Source organism: Emydura macquarii, unplaced genomic scaffold (assembly GCF_026122565.2).
Source record: "Emydura macquarii macquarii isolate MOO-44397 ecotype Brisbane River unplaced genomic scaffold, CSIRO-AGI_Emac_v2 contig_968, whole genome shotgun sequence".
Classification (NCBI taxonomy): Eukaryota; Metazoa; Chordata; order Testudines; family Chelidae; genus Emydura; species Emydura macquarii.
Genome location: NW_027131105.1, coordinates 16,854,421 through 16,869,405, shown reverse-complemented (window position 1 = coordinate 16,869,405; position 14,985 = coordinate 16,854,421). Strand labels below are relative to the sequence as shown.

At 45.1% G+C, this 14,985-nt stretch overlaps 1 protein-coding gene across 1 annotated transcript in view; it reads right to left on the bottom strand.

Annotated features, from left to right (window-relative positions):
• FGD5 (FYVE, RhoGEF and PH domain containing 5) overlaps positions 1–14,985 on the bottom strand; it is a 147,582-nt gene that overhangs the window by 72,114 nt on the left and 60,483 nt on the right. Inside the window, exon 3 of the mRNA XM_067544345.1 lies at positions 11,571–11,700. Coding sequence (XP_067400446.1) covers positions 11,571–11,700 — 130 coding nt within the window. The remainder of the gene's footprint in view (positions 1–11,570; positions 11,701–14,985) is intronic.

Sequence of the window (14,985 nt, the reverse complement as noted above, 5' to 3'; positions counted from 1 at the left end):
TAAGCATTCCCTGGAAGTGCTGGAAGCTGAAATCCAGCAGCATGAGACCTGGACCATGAAAATCCAGATGCAAAATTGACTGAAATGAAACCGACCACTCTCGTTTCCATGCCCATCATTAATAAATCACAGAAAGAAAATAATTGGAATAAGTAATGAAAAGCAAAGTTACATTTTAAAAATTCTTTCAGTTTTAAGGTGCTGTTCATTACACAAGTAAGGATTTTGTTAAAATTAGGTGCATTTTATGTTGTCAGTGTCCCTTTAATATAAAAATGTGCAGCAGCAACAAGTGAGTCCTGAAACTGTCGGTATCAGAGCAACCCAGGGTTATTCAAAACACACTGCAAATAAATCTCTCTCTCTCTCTCTCTCTCTCTCTCTCTCTTTTTTTTTTACTGTACCAATCAGTGAAGGAAAGGAAAGACTTTCCACTAGGGAAGTAATCAGGAACCCCAGTCTGCTAGGTTATGAGTTCTCAACCTGGGGGTGGTGATCTCAGAGTGAGGAAGATTATGAACAGATGCAGGAGAGTCGCCATCTAGAAAAGGATATGAACCACTGTGTGGGGTGAATGAGACTTCAGAAATGAAGGATGCAGGAAATGACCTTTCTTTTCCATCTTTAATCTATTCCACTGTTACCTGACTGGAGGCCAAGTGGGAGACTCAGAGACTTAAAGAAATTAGTGATCTAATTGTTCATTAGATTCAGTCATCTAAAATCCATCTCTCTCTCTATACAAGATTGTTCCCTATCTAGCGCTTTGTTGATTCTTGTTTAAACGGTCCAGAGAGTGCTGCTTCTCTCACTTTTCTTTGGGACACTGTTCTGCTACACTGGAGTAGATTTAGTATAGGCATTTTTTGCTGGAAGTCATCTTACATTTTCCCTTTGTTAATTTCATTCCACTGTTTGTAGTATACCCCTTGTACCCCACTATATATTTGTATTTACATCTTACAGTCATTTCTAGCAGGTTACCCTGTTCTTCTCTTTTTGTTACCAATGATGATATATGGCATACAGTGTTGGCACACAGAAGCTACCATGTGTCACTAGTCAACATCAAGATATTCAGAGCTTTTTTCTTTCCCACCCTTCTGACTTGCGGACATAAAGCAACTGAATGGGAATTTTATTTCTGGATTACCAAACCAAATACTGGCCAGTTTGCACGTCCTCCATCGACAAGCTAGGCTCTGTGTTGCCAAGAAGCGAAGTATATTTCACCATTGGTGCGGGCCCACTCTCCTTTCATATATACAGATTGTCACAGTCTGTAATTCTACTTGTGATTAATATGTCTTAGTCGAGAGACAAAACACTGGGACCTCTGGTGTCACATGGCCAGTCTAGGGCGAGTTTTGAGACAGTGTCTCTAGGCGTTGCCTGTCTTGTGTTATTTAATTACTGTTTGCTTAACCAGGAAATGAACTCTGAGATTGACGACAGTGTCCGGAGACGGACTTCTGGGAATAGGGTAATGCAGGGGTGCGGGTCCCTCAACTAACAACTTTCTAAAACAAAGCCCAAGTGATTATCAAAACATGACTGAGCTACCACCTTTGTAGCGATCTTTACTATGTAGTCTTCAGCCCAGCAATAAGCACTTTTGTACACATCCTCCCCAAGCTGCTGCTTCAGCGGCTGTGTACTCCAATCCCTGCTGTTTGTCTGTACTTAGCAGATGGAAGTGACGGATCTAGACAGAGGATTCTGGCTGTATGCCTAACTGAGTCTTGTTGTCTTTATTAGCCTCATACACCCCCCAGTCTAATGTTCACAAAATATATGCTATATACAAGGGAAACGGCCCCTCAGATTGTCTGCCCTCAACAGTCAACGGAGTTTTCATCTGATAATGAAGCTGCTCCTATATCAGAATATCAGCGATAACTCCTTCCAGTGAGATCTCTTACTCTGTGGAATGGTCCCTTGAGGGATGAGATGGATGCCTCATTGCTAGGTCATTTAAAACTGGACTGAACATAGTACTGGAGAATATGCTGGGAAGTACCGACTAGACAAACTATTCTAAAAAGCCTTTTCTGTCGCTAAATACTATGATCTTTTACTGGTCTGCAGAGGCCCATGTAGTGCCCTGTTTGTTGAGCATGCAATTTCCATGCTACTTCTAAACCCCACTTGCCTAGGGAAATAAAACAAGATTCTGGATTTGAACCATCTCTTGAGAGATAGTGCAAAGCATGAAATCTAATCATGAAGCTGTCTTGCAGCTTTTCCTAGACGACAGTCATATCCAATATATACCCAAAGAATATGCTTTTGTGACTCTTCCAAAATTGTGCCTAAATAGTCTGCTACAATATTTTTCATTCAGTGGCAAACAGTCTCTAGTTTGCATATCAAATGCTGTGCTTTAATTACCACATATAACAGCTGATTGCAAGTCACTTGACATAACCTATTGCTGTTCATAGATAGCACCATAGACAGTAGGGACAGAAAAAGCAGTTGATGTTGTGCCTCAAATTACCAGAAGCATTTAATTAACACACACAGATTCAGTACCATGGGAAAGAATCAGCAGGTTGCTTGGTTGCACACTGCCTGGTGGGATATCTATCTGAAACTAAGGGCCCAGTTCTCCACCAGAGCCATCAATGGAAGGAGGATGGGAACCTATAAGTCTAATGGCCCTGATTTTGCAAGCCTTTTGCATGCAGAACTCCCACTGACTTCAGTAGGACACAGAGCTTTGTGTAACTGAGAGCTCACTATAGCTCAGTGAACCAGACTTGGAAATGTTGAGTTTGCTCAGCTTAGTCATTGTCCTGCATTTAGAAAAGTATAAAGCCACATCTGTGGATTACTTCTTAAAGATGGAAGGTCTTGCTGGACAGGAAAAAGCCTACTTTGACCCACAAAGCAATATCTCAGTCCTGTCTCCTGCTCTATTAGTGTTTCAGTGCTTTGTTCTAAAAACTCCTCCATCTTTTTCCATTTCTCATCTCAGTCTCTAAACTCTTAAGGACTACAGCAGCATGGTCTGGTCGCAGGGGAATAATGATGACTTGGATATTTTCCACATGACCCATTTTTCAATTCGTGGCACCTAAGACCCGGTTTCACAAAGGAGCTCCAGAGGAAACCCATTTGTCTGTCCTCATGACTGTGAACCACGGATAACAATAGGAAATGGGAATGAAATAAAATGAAATAATAAAAAGGATAAAATGAAAGAGAAAGAAAAAGAAAAGAAAACTAGACATTTTACTATACCAAAACCATGTCCACCTAGAATATCACTTTTCTCTTCTATGCTATATACCATGGCCACCCAGAACTTCCCAGAAATAAAAGATACAGAATTCAGATTCTATTCTGCTCCAAAAGCACAGGCCTTGAACCAACAGGGAATCTCCCATCAGCTGTTAGCAGTATAGGTTTTGTGGCACACAGTTCAGCAATTTTGATTCCATTCTGAAGAAGGTAGTGCTGCATGCACACACATACCCGTCCACCCATAAACCCTGAGTCAGTACAATGTTAAGAAAACTAAAATCACCTTCTTCAGGCATTGACTGTCAAGTGTTAATGCTTTTGAATGTACTCTAATACAAATACTATATTTATTACCTCAAATAAAAATAACAACACGTACCACACATAGCTCCTTTCATCAAGGATCTCAAACCACGTTTATAAAGATTAATGAACTAAGCCTCACAATCCCCCATGATGTGGCTAAGCATTTTACACAACGATGCTATATGACTGGCTGAAGATCAGTTTCTGTTTCTAACCAAAAATTTGGATAGAGCTCCACGTCAAAGCTCCAGTGGTCTTCACATAGACCAGTAAAAGGAGGCTGACAAGAGTGCTGGGGAAGTAGACATTGCCTGCCAGCACCCGCTGAGACTAGGGACACTGACTAGGGTTTGTCAACTGTCCAGGATTGTCCTGGAGTCACCAGGAATTGAAAGATTATGTTATGGGATGAAACCTCCAGGAATACGTCCAACAAGAACTGGCAACCCCTAACAGTGTCCTCTCCTGACATTCTCCACATTGTTATTTTCCCTTTCGTTGCCCTCAGAGCTTGATTGAGACAATTTGTGCTAAGGTGGCATCACATAGATAAAGACAGGAAAAGTCACAGACAGCATGGCTAAAACCAGCAATTTTCTGCCTTTGATGGAATAGACATGTATTATCGATATTGTATCATTGCCTGCCAGGGAGCTGAATAACATGATGAATAATGAGGAAACAAAGGCCAATGGCTGATGCTCAGCATTGCAGGCTATCAAAAGCCCATAGACGTCAGGAGCCCATAAACGCTTCACAACATAGCTCCACTTTCCTGGAGTGTTAACATGCTTATGGCACATACAGCGTACGGTTTATTGATCACATCCTCCCATCCCATCGTGTCACAGTTGGTGGGGGGGGAAGCAGAGTCTTGGCTTTCCAATGACCCCGCTTCCTGTTTTCCTGTAGGATAACTTCTTCCCAGGTGGTCGTAAACTAGACTTGATGATTAAAGTCCTGTTTCTGAGGAGACGGTGATTGTTAGGAGAGCCTCAGCTGCCTGCTTACAAGATGGACAAACTGAGAATGGGTCAAACCAAAGGTTACCAGTGTTGTGGAAAAGGTGTAGAGATGAGATCAATGGTTGCCAATCAGTTCTTCCACTTGTGCAGACTGTGGTCTAGATCCACGTGAGATGCACAAGCGAGAGCGCAAGACTGTGACATCCCAGTGTGGGGCGAGCAGGGGCCACGTGTGAGCCCAGCTGAGGTTAAGTGCGAGGTTAAGCATTCTGCACTGCGTGGTCTCATGTCCCTTCTGCACTGCTCCCTTAATATCAAGTGTTCTGGGTAAAACAAGGATGAGGGTGAGACCGGGATGGGCAGAGTATGGGCGTGTCTGAGGAGAAAGGGGTGGCAGTACCATTCTTAGCATGCTAATACAGCACTTAAGCACCTTGTTAGGCTTCACTGCTCCAATTAAACAGAAGTGACATGGCAGCCACAAAGCAGTAAAGTCACTGAGGCAGGAAGGAGATTGTCCCTCCTGAGCATCACATTTCACTTTGTATTTATGCACTCTGCACCTGTGCTGGGCAGGACCAAGTGGAAGGCAGCAAGTGTTCCAGTCAGTGCCCATTGCCTGCCATTCATCTGTGTGCTTCACATGTCACTTGCCCAAGTGCTGCTGCAGTTCGGAGCACATACAGCAGCATGGAGGTGGACAGCTGATCACGCATTTCCTAAATGATACAGGTATAGGGAGATTCAAGCAGCCTGAAGTATTAGCACTTTGCTAACTAGTTCTGAGTACTCAAAGAAAGAGGAGTAATAATAATGCTTTATGTTTCATTAGAGGCAGTGCATGTCATGCATAAGACACCAGACTGGAGACAGGAAAGCTAGGCTTTATTCTTGGCTGCGTCACTGGCCGGCTGTGTAACTCCAGCCAAGTCACTTCATCCTACTGTCCCTCTGCTTTCTTTCCCACCATTTGTCCATCTAACTGCTTTAGATTATAAACTCTTTGGGGCATGGACTGTGTGTTTGTACAGCACCTAGCACAACAGTGCTGCTGTCCTAATGATCAGAGGACTTTAAGTGATTTCCAAATATTAATTAACCCTCACAACCCTCTGTAAGGTAGGTTTATTATTATTAATAATTTTATAGATCGATAAACTGAGGCCCTGAAATAGTGGGGGCCTTGTTCAGGGTTGCGTTATGAATTAGTGACACAGCTGGAGATGGAACTCAGGCGAGTCATCTGCCAATGGCTTGCTCTGAGGGCTGGATTGCAACCTCTCCTGGGGAATCTGTTTAGTTATACAAGTCCAAATGTGGCCCATTGAAACTGTCTGAATTTGTCACTTCCTTAAGGGGCACAGATCCATTGCTCCCAAATACAACTTATGTTTGGGCTTTGTGCGTGGGTGTGTGTTCCAGTGCATGAAAGTTAAAGGTCTGCAAAACAGAATGATTAATGGAGCCTGGAAACCAACCCCACCCAGTGGAAAGATAAGGAATGGCAAAGGCAATTTTACATGATGTAATAGTGAGACAGTTGCTGCCTTGCTCTTTGCAAAACCTTTGTGGCCTAGTCTGATATTTCCTTCAGTGCACACAACACAGGTCTCCTCTGTGTGCTGTGATGATTCACTGCCTTCCTGTCCTTCTGCTGCCTTACATTCCTGGCACCTTAGAGAGGCCCAGGGTAGTTCATCTCCAATGCTGCCCTCAAGATCAAGTACTTTACCAAGCTCCTTTATTAAGCCTGCACTACACCAAGGTATCCACTAACATTACACAATGTTCAGTTACCTGTGTTAGGTGACCACTTCTCCAGCGTGCCCAGTATTGGATCCACATACAACAGCACCTTCTCCTAGGCGAGCAGCTAAAATGCTTTAGGACTTCTAGGGCTATAAGGAGCAGCCTGATTCTACTCTCCTTTACACCACTTTTACATAGCTATAGTGCTAGTGGCTTCAGTGGAACATCTCCTGATTTCCCCCAGTGTGAGGGGAGGATCAGACCATGTCTGCACTGCACTGTGCATAGTTCCATGTATCACTTTACGTATTTATACTGAAACACTAGGCAGTAGTTAAATGTAATCGGCTTTACCATTTTATTTCCCCTACATCTAGGTTAACTGGCAGACAGATCCCTGTTGTGGATGCAAGTGACTCTCTCTGCATTTAAAATATGGCTTTATTATTTGTATTACAATAAAAGCACTTAAGTATCTGTGCCCCGATGCTTTATAAACAATCACATTATTGCAGTATCAGACTAGTCTAATTGAATCTTTCCTGGGAATCCCTTCAACTCTTCACGTCAAACACAGCCATATTTATTAACAGACCTGTCTCCCTTAAGAGAACACTTTTTATCAGTCCCTTGAGTAGTGGTTTAAGGTGGGATTCACTGAATGCCAGCCTTGAATATAACAGGAATACTGAAATAGGTGATGCTGACACAATATTCCCTAGCGATCTGATATTTACCTACTACTGTACCCTTCCAAAGCTACCATTGTATAGGAAGGTTGGCTCCTTATCAGCAATGTCAGTCTGAGTCTAAATGCCTTCCATTGACTACTGGGGCTATTTTAAAGCCTGCTGCTTTTTCTTTGGACCAACACCCTTTCAGATGTGTGTGACACACAGGCTGGGACAGGCAGCCAGACATCATGAAACTCAGCCTGAGGCACCCTCGTGCCTTGCAGCTGTCACAATGCCCTTGGCCTGGCTTCCCAACAAAGGAGGCTGGAGAAGTTAACTCTCAGCTCAGGGGCTGCATCTCCACCCCCACAAGCACCCCCAGACCCCCACCACTGCCCATGCTTCACAGCCTTAATTTCTTGATATTGGAGTTCTGGGGATGCAGTGAGAGCGTGCCCAGTGTGGTGGGCATGTTGAAGGTGCACACATTCACATACGCATCCCCATTGAACCCTCCTTTGAACAGTTTGTCTGAAAAGTGGGTCTTCATTATTGGGCTTTTGTTTGTCCCTGGCAGAGCGCTTAACCTGATGGCACAACAATGGAGAAGAAGGGTGGAGGTGTTTCAGGGGACTGGGAGCTGAACCCATCCAGCAAACTCCATAGGATTTGAAGTTCCCAAAATGAGCCCCAACACTAGCCACTCCACCTCTTTGAATTCGCCACCAGCTATTAAAGCTTAAAATGTGTCCCCTACTCTACGGCATCCTCTCACTTGCTCTTCTGAAGTGACTCCCTCCCACACAGAGTCTTATGTCTCCAGGGCAAAGTGTCAGGCCTAGCCAAGGATTTGTCCTTGGAGTCACTTCAGTTTCAGGGTGAAGAATGCTGAGGATAAAGGTGTGGCTAGGAATGGGGTCAAGCCAGGGAATGCAGCCTGTCTTAAGAGGCAGCTAGGAGGGGTTATCTGGCTGAATATTCCTTCTTGAAGACTCCAGAGTCCTGACACTAACGTCAGAGGCCTTAGCTCTGGAGGAGTAGTTAAATTTAAACCTGGGTTGTGGTTCAGGCCCTCTAAGTGCAGGATCCTCCTTGAGCTTTTTGTGGTGTTCTGAGGCATTCAAATCCCAGCTAGTATAGGTGAAGCCCAAAAGCTTGTGCTTTTCTAAACCTCTGAATCATGAGTTGTCTGGTTGTCTCACAAGAGCAGCCCTTGAGAGGGTATCTTCTTGTTTCTACTTCTGGTCCTGGCTGAAAGTAGGACTTTCAGAGAAAGCTGCCAAAAGGATTAGCACAGGCACAGTGAGAGATCGGTTTGAGTTTGGGGTCTAGTGCTGTCTGAATTGTAAGTTCGTATCCAGATCTGAACACCCCTAAAGTTCACAGTTGTGGTATTTGTTCATCTCATTGTAGCCCAAAAAGACCAGCACCGAGCTTAGAGTTGGATCAAGTTCAAAGGGTGGGATGGATTTGGTATGGATGTTTCTCTAATACTGAGTGAAGGTTTGGAGATGGAAAGATCCCTTATTGCACTTGAACCTGTACATGCCTTTACCTAACTGGAACCCAGACTTTGCCAACTGCCATCCCTAATTCTGATGTTTTCCTCTATGCCGGCAAAGGAGACTCCAAATTCCATTGTTTAACTTTCAGAGCCTGGGACAGAAAAGTAAAGTGTCACCTTCCTACCAGTTCGGTGCATGTAATTAAATAAGCATATATAGCAGGCACGCACATGAGTGATGGCTCCAGAGCTCCTGTAATTTAGCTAAGCGGGGCAGGTGGGGGGAGAAAGAGAGACCCCCCTTAGTTATGTGAGTAAGAGAATTGCACCATTTTGGTGATTTTAACCAAGAAGAATCACAGAGGTTAAAAAGAACTACAGCATCCTCATCTGGGAGTTTTCTAGCCTGACACCATCTGCCAGAGATTTAAAGAAGAGGATTGAAGTGCACAATTAAACAAAAAGGGCACATTCTCAAAATCAGCTTTAAATAGAATAATCAAAACCACTGAGTGACTTCTAGTGACATTACTGGGGGGTTTCTGGGTTTAGGGTACACTTATAGAAACCCTGACCAAAACAAAATTGGAGAAGATGGGCTTGCTTTTCTACTTCAATACATCATTTTTATGCCAAAGAGGTCCAATGGACTTAGACTGGTGTGAAAATTATGTAACCCAGTGGAAATCAAAGCCCTAGTTTTTTATAAACTGATACACCAAAAACAACTCAAATGTATCGTTTTGTCTGTCATTTAAATTGTTAGCAGAATGGAGATGCCAGCAGGGCCTAAAGGTTCGTTCGTGCTCACACAGAGCTCATCCCCAGGAGAGCAGAGATTCAAAGGGGGCCAGCTGTTGAAACAATTCCAGGAAACCTGTGTATAGATCTGATTTTTTTTTTTACTTCAGAAAATGAGCCTTAAAAAAAGAAACAACAGAAAACAATACCACCCCCACCCCAGTCTCCAAACTGGAAGCCTTGGAAATCTCCAGTGAGCAGGCAAAAAGAAAGAAAGCAAAGCAAATCATAGTACTTGGGGATTGATAATCCACATTTCAGAGGAGTGAAGTAAGTATAACCCAGCCAGACACCAGTCAGAATCAGATGTTCTGGACACAGCAAGAAGATCTTATCAGCTAGGTGATTTCATGTCTTTATTCAGGCTAATTTCCCTCAGTAGGGGGAAGCCATAAACGAAAACAACAAACCCCAGTTGTTGTTTTTTTTTTTTTAATCCAAATTCAGTTCTGCTAGGCGAGCCCAAAACAGTTGTTTTAGCAAGATTAGCTCATTTACAAATTCATGGTACTATTTTTGGCATTCAGACATGTGTGCCTCTGCCAACTCTCCCCAAGCGACAGTGCTTCTGAACTCTTTCATGTTTTACAACCGCTCTGTGTTGTCTGAGGATTTTGCTACAAAAGGGAGACATCACTTCATTGGGTAGTTGGAGAGTTTTTCTGCACTTCATCATTGCAAGACTGCGTTTTGACAGGGCAGCTAATGTTCCCTTGGCACCCCGAAGATTTGCGTGACAAGACAACAAAAGGGCGAGGGAGTGGTATGAGTAGGAAATACAATCCACTGTCAGTATTCTTTAACGATACCAGCACTTTCTCAGGGTGGGAATTTATTCTATTCACAATCATCGCAACGAGCCAATGGCCCAAGATTTTTGTGGCGAGCCTGGCAAGCTGGGCCACAGGCAGCAGTATTCCATAATCCTGGGTGTGTGTGTGTGTGTGTGTGTGTGTGTAATTCTGAGTCGTAAGTGGAGGGCTCAGTGTTGTGACCTCTCTTTTCCTTCTTCAGGCTCTTCACTGCCATCTGTCAGCAGTTCCCTCCCATCCCCACCACCACAGTGCAGGACTAGGTGTTGGCTCATGCTGGAATTGTCTCTCCAGTTGTAGCTTTACATGAAACCAGGCCAGATTCTAGCCCTTGCCTCTGTCAAGAATCAGTGCAAAGGGGATGGGAGATTCCTGGTGTAAGGAGATCCTCTAGCCAGCTTTATATGACTTTCGCAGGCAAAAGGGGGCATTCTCCGATAGGCAGGGCCATGGCAAGGGGTGTAGCGGGAGCTCACCAAACTCCAACAATCCTTGGCCAGTGGCGTGGTCTATAGGGGATCAATCGTAGGCTGCCCTAAATTGGGCTGGAGTGAGATTGGTCCCTGGTTAGGCCAAGAGAATGCGGGAGCAGAAAGCCCCCTTTGAACCTCTTTTCTTCCCCAACCCTATCTTTAGTCCTGCATCAAGCACAGCTTGGCTGGATCCACTGAACTGGCACAGCAAGGGAGTGGCTTAGCCAGAGCTTTACTCCAGGGTCCTCCTTGTTCCCAGCCTTTTGCTGGAACTTTCTAAACCCCAGTGGCTCTATTTCCTGTGGGGGCAGGACGACACAAGGAGCGATAAGTCAGTGCTGCGTGCACTGGTTTATCAACCAGCAGAGACACACGGCCAGGAGCCCACAGGGTGTTGTGTTAAAGCAACTTGCCAGGAGCCCACAGAAATCTGGACTTCAGTCAATATGCAAGGACCATTGCTGGCAGCTCTGGTATTTGTATCATGCAGATGCTGATAACTCATTTTAGTTTGGCTTTTGGGTGGGAATGAGACCTGAATTTAGACTCTGACGTGCATATTTGCTGTCACTATGTTTTGTATATGCTGCCTTCCAGCTGTGATATGTAAACAACGTAGCTGCCCCAACACTGTGAGGTCATAAGAAACCACCAGATACTATAAGGGAGGCAGTTAGTAAACATCATTTCTAGGGTCTTCTGAAAAAACTTACAAAGATTGCAACAAAGATTGGGCTAGTATGCTAAAAATAGCTGTGGAGACATTGCAACTTGGGCTAGAGTTTGGGCTCTGAAGCTGAGGGAGAGGGTGAGCGTCAAAGCCCAACCTCCAGCCCAAGCAGCTATTGCAAAGCACTGTCTACACAGCTATTTTTAGAGTGCTAGTGTGAGCCCCGCAACCCCGAGTCTGTCTGGGCTGGGAGACTCGCTGCCATGGGCTTTGTAGATGTCAAGGATGTTTTCATCCTCATTTTTCTTTATCTTCTCTTCACCCGGGAGTGTTTTCTACATTCCTGAGGATGTTCCAGACCATTTACCTTATTCACGAGGCTGGGATCCCCCTGGCTACTCTCCTCATCTTCTGAACTCTTCTGTTCCTCGTCCGATGTGATGTCCTCCGCGGGTATCGCAGAGACAGGGCACACCTTGTAAGGCTCGGTATAGGCACTGTAAACAGAAAGAACAGATCAGCCCATCACTCTCTCACCAGGCACTCCTCTTCACTGTTACTGAGACATAAGTATTCCATATGGCATCCCAGTAGCAGGTACACCCTGTAGGTCTGTTAGATTTGGGAAGCAGGATTCCTAGAGCTTCCTGCTTTTTGATGGTAAGTTCAGTGGCTACCATAAAAGCGAAATATAATAGAAGTAGAGGAGGAAAGTTAACTGAAATTTTTAAACCTCACAAAAAGTTTCTTCTGGTTCAGTTCATGCTTGGGGCAGAGGTTTGACCTATTTTAGGGCCATAATTAGAACTGGTTTGCCCTTTCCTAGAAACAACCACCCCAAAATGAATATAATAAAATAATAACAATGGCTAACAATACTAATTAATAATAGAGCTTGGATACTGTGATGATGGGTTCTCCAGGGATACTTCTGATCAATAACACAGCATAATAGTAATACCAATGGCAACAGATAAAGTGCTAAGAATGGGCTTAAACCGAATCCTCAGATCTAAATTTTCATTAATAGTTTCAGTGGAATCTGAACCCAAGTCCAGATTTGGCAGCTCTGGCTCATCTCTGTGTTTTTATCGCACCATCCATCTGAGGATCTCAAAACATTTTGCCAACGTGGGTGAATCATGAGCCTGAATGCCAGTCACAGAGTATTATGAAGGTGGCCAGGGGTGTTAGTGTGATTATGGGCTGGATTTGCCTTGAGGTAGAAAGTCCACTAGGAAGGGAGTTTGCAACAGTACATTTAGGCTGCAATTTCACTGGCACTGGGGTAAAGGTGAATAGGGCAAAGGAGGCTCCACACCCCGAAATGTGGACAGCAAATGCTAGGGTCAAGCTATGGCCAGAGAAATTGCTGATCTCCTTGGTAGTATCTACGGTTGGGGCTCTATGCATTTCCCAGTGGAAACTAACGCTGCCCTACCAAGGTATATTCCCACAAGGAATGGCTGCTAGTGGAAACATCACCTGCCCTTCCTCAATATAAATTAGCGCTACAGTGACTGGACACCCACTGGCACCCAAAATGGTGTTTTGGCAAAGGTAGAGTATGAATCTAGCCCTTTGTCCTTATTCTCTGAGGGCCCAATCTAAAATCTGCTGAAGAGAATGACTGAGGAGACTCAATGGGCTTTGGACCAGGCCTGATTTTTCTTTCAGGAATGCAGCTCCCTGCTAAGGAGAAGTTCTTTTATTTTGACATTTATTTCTAAACAGTTAGCTCTGTCACAGCTCCTCTGAGATTCTCATTGCTGGAGTGCAGCGGAGATCGTTCCAATGGTTCAGAGGAGAGAGAGGGGCTTCAGGGAGCTGTTTTGCATACTGTGCTGCAAGAGGATCACTGTAGGTAGAGAGGATGAGCTGACCTGCTCCTATGCATTGTCTTCCCTTGTTTATTGTTACTGTCTGGTTTTTCAGTGTGGGCGGCATCACGGACTAGCTGCTACAACAAAGGAACCTCTGTAGATCACCTCCACCCTCACTTCCAAGTTTTTATTGATGCTAATTGCTTTATTACGTTACTTTCCCCACTCCCGGTGCCTGAAATATATATAGCTCTAAGGCCAGCTTAACTTCACTAACCCTCTCATTGATCAGTGAGTCTGACAATCTGGAGTCACAGGTTACTATTTTAAAAGTGATGAATGCTTGTGGCATTGGCAGCAGAACGCTAGTGACAGGTGCTTCCAAAGCATCTCATTTAAAAGGGATGTCTAGGCAAACTCTATTAGTGTTACGGGCTCTCTGTCTCCTGATCTCCTGTCCTCCTCTGGTTCTGCTACCTATGGTCTGTCCTCCGGCTAAATCAGGCTACTGAGCATAACTCTCTCCTTTAATCTCTGACTGTCCTAAACTCTTCTCCCTTCCTAATACCCAGCTCCAGAGCTCATTAAAGTCAACGGAGGGCTTTCCGTTGACTTCAGTGGGCTTTGGATCAGGCCCTAAATACAAGTGTCTCCTTCTCAAATGCTCACTCCGCTCCACTGGCTCTGCCTCACCTCATCTGACACCCTGTTCTACTCCATACACTCCTTATTGCTCTCTCTGACTTTTCTGCCCACTCCTTATTTTGGGTCCTCCTTTCTCCCTCACCTACATGTGTCTCAGCCTTCCAACCCAATATGAACCTTGTGCCCGCTCTCTTTTCCTTCAAAATCCTTTGGAAAGTCCAGCTGTTCCTAAAGGCCATGCGTCCTCTGTGACAGGGCGTTCCCCCTTACACCACCCCTGAAGAGGTCAAGAAAGCTCAGAAGGGGCTAATTAACCCGACAGGCTGCACCTTGAGGAAGGCTGAGGCTTGACTGACAAGCACTAATTGAAGAAGGAGTAGATGGGGAAGTGAGAGCAGCAGGGGGCCACCATGCCTTGAGGTCTGAAGTCACTCCCTGGGCCTGGTGAGGAGTGAAGGAGGAAACCTGGGGTGGAGCAGAAGCCCTGGGATTCTGACCTGACCCAGAGGGGTGCTGGAGAAGAAAGCCAGCAGAAGGCAGAGTAGAAAGAAGCCCATGGAAATGGCAGCAAGGATAGAGATGGTGCCAACCTTGGCTGCTGATTGTAGGGTCCCTGGGCTGGGATTCCCCTGCTAGCCACTGGGAAAGTGGGAAAGTGGTACAGTCTTGACTGGGAAGACTGGGTGGAATGGCACCCGGACAGCAGATCTGGTGAGACTTTGTTACCCCGGAAGGAGAAAGCTGTATATTGACCTGGCTGGAGAGCCATGCCTCGGAGACGAAACACTGTGACACCCAGAGAGCAAAAAGGGCTGCAGCACAAGCGAGTGACAGAATGGGACATCGGCCCAGGCGGAGATAATCCCCAGATACAACCAGAAGGAGGCACCCAGTGGTGTGTAGACCCTGTCACAATTTGGTGGAGAATGCTGGCATGAGGGTTGCCCCGACGCAAGAGGAGTCTGAAGGCTTGTAGTGGGAAAAGGACAGGGAAATGGGACTATGGAGCCACCATGTACAGAAGCCTTCTGTGCAGAGGGAAGATATACCCTACCCAGTTGGGCACCCTAGGCAAGAAACTGACTATGGTCATAGGGAGATAAAGATGGGCCATGCTGGCCAAAGAGTCTGAAATATCATACACAGTTTGGTAATGGTGTGTCCAACAATAGCTTGGTTGTGTAATGACATCTGTTTATTCTCTGCACACACTACTGAGCAGAGATCATGTTGGTTGGTGTGTGCCTTGTGCTAAGTGATAACTGCTCTAATGACTGCGTGGGCTTTTTGTTTGATATCACAGCACAAGGTAGC